This window comes from Oncorhynchus gorbuscha, unplaced genomic scaffold (genome assembly GCF_021184085.1).
Source record: "Oncorhynchus gorbuscha isolate QuinsamMale2020 ecotype Even-year unplaced genomic scaffold, OgorEven_v1.0 Un_scaffold_2440, whole genome shotgun sequence".
NCBI lineage: Eukaryota > Metazoa > Chordata > Actinopteri > Salmoniformes > Salmonidae > Oncorhynchus > Oncorhynchus gorbuscha.
The window spans coordinates 7,172-14,908 of NW_025746951.1; the positions used below are offsets into that span (position 1 = coordinate 7,172).

The 7,737-nt window shown below is 43.8% G+C and overlaps 1 protein-coding gene across 1 annotated transcript; it reads left to right on the plus strand.

Annotated features, from left to right (window-relative positions):
- Positions 1–673: 673 nt before the first annotated feature.
- LOC124025771 (complement factor D-like) lies at positions 674–5,482 on the plus strand. The gene is made up of 5 exons (XM_046339107.1): positions 674–835; positions 1,137–1,293; positions 1,966–2,107; positions 2,386–2,646; positions 4,859–5,482. Exons 1-5 carry the CDS (start codon positions 778–780, stop codon positions 5,006–5,008), a joined length of 768 nt encoding a protein of 255 aa, XP_046195063.1. The 5' UTR covers positions 674–777; the 3' UTR covers positions 5,009–5,482.
- Positions 5,483–7,737: the final 2,255 nt, after the last annotated feature.

Genomic DNA, 7,737 nt, shown 5'->3' on the forward strand with positions numbered 1-7,737 from the left:
ATGACGTGGTTGGCTATTGTCTTTGACCATTTTTAGGGCCTTCCTCTGACACCGCCTGGTATAAAGGTCCTGGATGGCAGGGAGTTCAGCCCCGGTGATGTACTGGACCTTATGCACTATCCTCTGTAGCCCGTTACGGTCAGATGCCAGGCAGTTTCCGTACCAAGCGGTGATGCAGCCAGTCAAAACACTCTCGATGGTGCAGCTGTAGGACTTTTAGAGGATCTGAGGAACCATGCCAAATCTTTTCAGTCTCCTGAGGGGGAAGAGGCAATGCCGTAGCTCTTCACGTAGCTGTTCACAACTGTATGAGAATGTGTTGAGCATGTTTAGCACTTAGTGATGTGGACACCGAGGAACAGGAAGATCTTGACCTGCTCCGATATGTAATAATAATAATAATATATGCCATTTAGCAGACGCTTTTATCCAAAGCGACTTACAGTCATGTGTGCATACATTCTACGTATGGGTGGTCCCGGGGATCGAACCCACTACCCTGGCGTTACAAGCGTGGGTGTGCTCGGCCCTCTGTTTCCTGTTGTCCACGATCAGCTCCATTGTTTTGCTGACGATGAGGGAGAGGTTGTTGTCCTGGCACCACACTGACAATCTCCCTGTTTTTCCTGTTGGAGTTGTGGGAATGTTGGAGGCATGTCCTCCCCTCGCCTCTCTGCGCCAACTTGGCTGATTTATATATTTCCTCCCTTTCTGCGTTCAGAATAATACTGTGTGTTCTCTGCTCTGAGAGACACTGTAACCAGACAGACTGACACAATGGGCTGTGAGAGAAGGCTGTTCCTGACTGCTGCTCTGCTGGCTGTCTTTTTATGCAGTAAGTTTATTCTTCTACAATACTGGCTTTTCTCAATTAGAAATGATTACCTACACCGCTTGCTTTCAGGTGTTTATTGGCATTTCCAAAGCCAAACAAACAAAATCTGTGTGCAAACTCTGAATTGGTCGCCTATGAATTACCATTATACTTTTAGATGAACCCTTAGGCCCATTTCTGTTCTGATGTTCTATGGACAGAATAGCCTGCTCCTAAAACGCTATCAGATCAAAGATATCTATGCACCTATCGACATGTTTAGATCCACATTTATGATTCTCTATCTGCGGCGTATGTTCAGGTGATGCTATCACCGGTGGACGAGAGGCGGAGGCCCACTCCCGTCCGTACATGGCCTCACTGCAGGTCGCCGACGGCGACAGGATGAAACATGAGTGCGGAGGGTTTCTGGTGGCCGATCAGTGGGTGATGAGCGCCGCACACTGCTTTCTCTCTGGGTGAGTTCTCCTGTAGTGTAGGTTCTCATGTTTCTATCGTAGCGGTATTATAGGAACATGCTTTCTCTCTGGGTGAGTTCTCCTGTAGTGTAGGTTCTCATGTTTCTACCGTAGCGGTATTATAGGAACATGCTTTCTCTCTGGGTGAGTTCTCCTGTAGTGTAGGTTCTCATGTTTCTACCGTAGCGGTATTATAGGAACATGCTTTCTCTCTGGGTGAGTTCTCCTGTAGTGTAGGTTCTCATGTTTCTATCGTAGCGGTATTATAGGAACATGCTTTCTCTCTGGGTGAGTTCTCCTGTAGTGTAGGTTCTCATGTTTCTATCGTAGCGGTATTATAGGAACATGCTTTCTCTCTGGGTGAGTTCTCCTGTAGTGTAGGTTCTCATGTTTCTACCGTAGCGGTATTATAGGAACATTTTACAGTAGTACGAGTTCACTGTATATGCACAATTACAGGAAATGGACAATTGGAAAGTAAAATGATTCTCAGATTGTCCCATCAAACTGATGTATAAATTATATTAACTACATTTTGCAGCACATTATTAATTTGGCGACGTATTTAACATGTTTGTGATGAAGATGATGATGAAGTGATTCACTGCTCAGAGCATCACATCGTCATCGTCATTATGGATCTTTGTTTGTGCTGTTTGTTTTGATTGACAGGTCAGAAGGGAGGAAGGTGGTCCTAGGAGCTCACTCTCTGAGCGAACCGGAGGATTCTAAACAAACCTTTGACATTGTTCAAGTGTTCAGTCACCCTGATTTCAGCATCTCTAACTATGATAATGACATTGCTTTGGTCAAGGTAAGTCACACACCAGTCTTGTCTCTCTCTCTCTCCTCTGTGTCAGTCCCCTTTAACTGCCAGGTCAATTCAACCCAAGTTCAACAGTTTATGTATATGGTTTGAAGACACCCTTATGGTTTGCCTCCATTTTGGCATCCTATTACAGTCATTGTGCACTACCTTTGACCACTTTGACTCCTTTTTTGGTCAGAAGTAGTAGGAAGTAGGGTGCCAGTTGGAACATACTCTACACATTCTCTTGCCTCTGAGCAAGAAATCTACTCTGTGATTGGCAGCTGGACCGGCCAATCATTGCCAGTGATGCAGTAAAGTCCCTGAAGTTCCAGAAGGACGATGGGGCTGACCCCACCACGGAACAGGAGGTCAACACGGCGGGGTGGGGGTCACTGAACAACCTGGGGTCACGTCCTGACAAGCTACAGGAACTGGTCATCGCTGTGATGAACCGTGTTCGATGCGGCCGCAGTGACTACTATGGCAGGAAGTTCACCAAAAATATGCTGTGTGCGGCCAGCAAACAGAGTGACACCTGTGATGTAAGTCTACCACAAAATAATCTGTAAAATAATGTAGAATATAAAAAAATAAGTCCACCAGATCTTCAATATTGTCTACATCCTCCATTTGAATTAATATGTCTACATGTTCATTCACTTTTACATGTCTACATCTGCCATTTATATTCATATGTCAAATCAAATCAAATGTACTTATATAGCCCTTCTTACATCAGCTGATATATCAAAGTGCTCTACAGAAACCCAGCCTAAAACCCCAAACATGAAGCAATGCAGGTTTAGAAGCACGGTGGCTAGGAAAAACTAAGAGGAACTAACTAAGAGGAACCAGGCTCTGAGGGGTGGCCAGTCCTCTTATGGCTATGCGGGGTGGAGATTATAACAGAACATGGCCAAGATGTTCAACTGACCAGCATGGTCAAATAATAGTAATCACAGTGAATAGGTCAGGGTTCCATATGCGCAGGCAGAACAGTTGAAACTGGAGTAGCAGCACGGCCAGGTGGACTGGGGACAACAAGGAGTCATCATGCCAGGTAGTCCTGAGGCATGGTCCAAGGGCTCAGGTCCCCAGAGAGAGAGAGAGAGAGAGACAGAGAGAGAGAGAGAGAGAGAGAGAGAGAGAGAGAGAGAGAGAGAGAGAGAGAGAGAGAGAGAGAGAGAGAGAGAGAGAGAGAGAGAGAGAGAGAGAGAGAAAGAGAGAGAGAGAGAGAGAGAGACAGAGAGAAAGAGAGAATTAGAGCATACTTAAATTCAAACAGGACACTGGAGAAATACTCCAGGTATAACAGACTGACCCAAGCCCCCCGACACATAAATTACTGCAGGGTGAATACCAGAGACTGAGACAGGATGTCTACATGTGAACTTCACAATAATATGTCTACATCTATTTACATGAATATGTCTACATCTTCTATTTACATTAATATGTCTACATCTATTTACATTAATATGTCTACATCTATTTACATTAATATGTCTACATCTATTTACATTAATATGTCTACATCTATTTACATTAATATGTCTACATCTATTTACATTAATATGTCTACATCTATTTACATTAATATGTCTACATCTATTTACATTAATATGTCTACATCTATTTACATTAATATGTCTATTTACATCTATTTACATTAATATGTCTACATCTATTTACATTAATATGTCTACATCTATTTACATTAATATGTCTACATCTATTTACATTAATATGTCTACATCTATTTACATTAATGTCTACATCTATTTACATTAATATGTCTACATCTATTTACATTAATATGTCTACATCTATTTACATTAATATGTCTACATCTATTTACATTAATATGTCTACATCCATTTACATTAATATGTCTACATCCATTTACATTAATATGTCTACATCTATTTACATTAATATGTCTACATCTATTTACATTAATATGTCTACATCTATTTACATTAATATGTCTACATTTTACATGAACATTAATATCTCTACATCTTCGCAATTACGTTAATGAGTGTAAATCCTCCATTTAAATTCATTTGAATAAATCTTCCATTTACATTAATATGTCTAGATCTTCCATTTAAATTCATTTGAATAAATCTTCTATTTACATAATATGTCTAGATATTCCATTTAAATTAATTTTAATAAGTCCCCAATTTACATAATATGTCTAGATCTCCCAATAAATCATTTGAATAAATCCCTATTTACATAATATGTCTAGATCCTCCATTAAAATAATTTGAATAAATCTACCATTTACATAATATGTCTAGATCCTCCATTTAAATCATTTGAATAAATCCTCCAATTATATTAATATGTCTACATCCTCCATTTAAATAAATATGTCTAAATCTTCCATTGATAAATTCCTGATGATGTATAGATAGACAGAAATAACCAATATCCCTCAACATTTTCTACTTTCATTTATAATTGGCTCATTCATTCCCCCTCCTCTCCCCTGTAACTATTTCAATGCTGTAAATGAGAATGTGTTCTAAGTGGACGTAAGTCGGCAAATATGGGTTCAATTAAATATATATGTAATGACAGAAATAACCTTTAGATGTCTGAGGAACCTATTAAATGTGTGTGTGTGTGTGTGTGTGTGTGTGTGTGTGTGTGTGTGTGTGTGTGTGTGTGTGTGTGTGTGTGTGTGTGTGTGTGTGTGTGTGTGTGTGTGTGTGTGTGTGTGTGTGTGTGTGTGATCCGCAGGGTGATTCTGGAGGTCCTCTCCTGTATAATGGTGTAGCAGTTGGGATCACTTCAAATGGAGGGAAGAAGTGTGGATCCAGCAAGAAGCCTGGTTTATACACAACCATCTCCCACTACAGCCAGTGGATAGACAAGACCATGACTCAATAGAAGCCTGGTTTATACACAACCATCTCCCACTACAGCCAGTGGATAGACAAGACCAATAGAAGCCTGGTTTATACACCCCATCTCCCACTACAGCCAGTGGATAGACAAGACCACGACTCAATAGAAGCCTGGTTTATACACCCCATCTCCCACTACAGCCAGTGGATAGATGGGACCAATAGAAGAATGTTGTGTCCCAAATATATTCCATATGTAGTGCACTAATTTTGACAAGGCCTCATAGGACCATGGCTTATAACATAGTAAAACAATATTAATTATATTATACCACTTTATGAAACAAATAATCATTCCTTATGTAAAAATCACCCAAATAAACCATACGCATGAATCAATGAAGTCATTGTAGTTTTGGGCAAATGTTTCAATCTTACATGTTTTGGGCAAATATACTGTGAAAAGTTCAAACATTTTGTGACATGTGCAAGCAGAATTAAAACCATGCATACATTATGTTTTTGTTAATTTTTTTATTTCACCTTTATTTAACCAGGTAGGCTAGTTCAAATCAAATCAAATCAAATCCATTTTTATTTGTCACATACACATGGTTAGCAGATGTTAGTGCGAGTGTAGCGAAATGCTTGTGCTTCTAGTTACATTTACATTTTACATTACATTTAAGTCATTTAGCAGACGCTCTTATCCAGAGCGACTTACAAATTGTTGCATTCACCTTATGACATCCAGTGGAACAGTCACTTTACAATAGTGCATCTAAATCTTAAAGGGGGGGGGTGAGAAGGATTACTTATCCTATCCTAGGTATTCCTTAAAGAGGTGGGGTTTCAGGTGTCTCCGGAAGGTGGTGATTGACTCCGCTGTCCTGGCGTCGTGAGGGAGTTTGTTCCACCATTGGGGGGCCAGAGAAGCGAACAGTTTTGACTGGGCTGAGCGGGAACTGTACTTCCTCAGTGGTAGGGAGGCGAGCAGGCCAGAGGTGGATGAACGCAGTGCCCTTGTTTGGGTGTAGGGCCTGATCAGAGCCTGGAGGTACTGAGGTGCCGTTCCCCTCACAGCTCCGTAGGCAAGCACCATGGTCTTGTAGCGGATGCGAGCTTCAACTGGAAGCCAGTGGAGAGAGCGGAGGAGCGGGGTGACGTGAGAGAACTTGGGAAGGTTGAACACCAGACGGGCTGCGGCGTTCTGGATGAGTTGTAGGGGTTTAATGGCACAGGCAGGGAGCCCAGCCAACAGCGAGTTGCAGTAATCCAGACGGGAGATGACAAGTGCCTGGATTAGGACCTGCGCCGCTTACTGTGTGAGGCAGGGTCGTACTCTGCGGATGTTGTAGAGCATGAACCTACAGGAACGGGCCACCACCTTGATGTTAGTTGAGAACGACAGGGTGTTGTCCAGGATCACGCCAAGGTTCTTACCGCTCTGGGAGGAGGACACAATGGAGTTGTCAACCGTGATGGCGAGATCATGGAACGGGCAGTCCTTCCCCGGGAGGAAGAGCAGCTCCGTCTTGCCGAGGTTCAGCTTGAGGTGGTGATCCGTCATCCACACTGATATGTCTGCCAGACATGCAGAGATGCGATTCGCCACCTGGTCATCAGAAGGGGGAAAGGAGAAGATTAATTGCGTGTCGTCTGCATAGCAATGATAGGAGAGACCATGTGAGGTTATGACAGAGCCAAGTGACTCGGTGTATAGCGAGAATAGGAGAGGGCCTAGAACAGAGCCCTGGGGGACACCAGTGGTGAGAGCGCGTGGTGAGGAGACAGATTCTCGCCACGCCACCTGGTAGGAGCGACCTGTCAGGTAGGACGCAATCCAAGCGTGGGCCGCGCCGGAAATGCCCAACTCGGAGAGGGTGGAGAGGAGGATCTGATGGTTCACAGTATCGAAGGCAGCCGATAGGTCTAGAAGGATGAGAGCAGAGGAGAGAGAGTTAGCTTTAGCGGTGCGGAGCGCCTCCGTGATACAGAGAAGAGCAGTCTCAGTTGAATGACTAGTCTTGAAACCTGACTGATTTGGATCAAGAAGGTCATTCTGAGAGAGATAGCGGGAGGGCTGGCCAAGGGCGGCACGTTCAAGAGTTTTGGAGAGAAAAGAAAGAAGGGATACTGGTCTGTAGTTGTTGACATCGGAGGGATCGAGTGTAGGTTTTTTCAGAAGGGGTGCAACTCTCGCTCTCTTGAAGACGGAAGGGACGTAGCCAGCGGTCAGGGATGAGTTGATGAGCGAGGTGAGGTAAGGGAGAAGGTCTCCGGAAATGGTCTGGAGAAAAGAGGAGGGGATAGGGTCAAGCGGGCAGGTTGTTGGGCGGCCGGCCGTCACAAGACGCGAGATTTCATCTGGAGAGAGAGGGGAGAAAGAGGTCAGAGCACAGGGTAGGGCAGTGTGAGCAGAACCAGCAGTGTCGTTTGACTTAGCAAACGAGGATCGGAGGATGTCGTCGACCTTCTTTTCAAAATGGTTGACGAAGTCATCTGCAGAGAGGGAGGAGGGGGGGGAGGAGGATTCAGGAGGGAGGAGAAGGTGGCAATGAGCTTCCTAGGGTTAGAGGCAGAAGCTTGGAATTTAGAGTGGTAGAAAGTGGCTTTAGCAGCAGAGACAGAAGAGGAAAATGTAGAAAGGAGGGAGCGAAAGGATGCCAGATCCGCAGGGAGGCGAGTTTTCCTCCATTTCCGCTCGGCTGCCCGGAGCCGAGCGACAATGCAGTAATAACCAACAAGCAATCTAGCTAACAATTCCAAAAC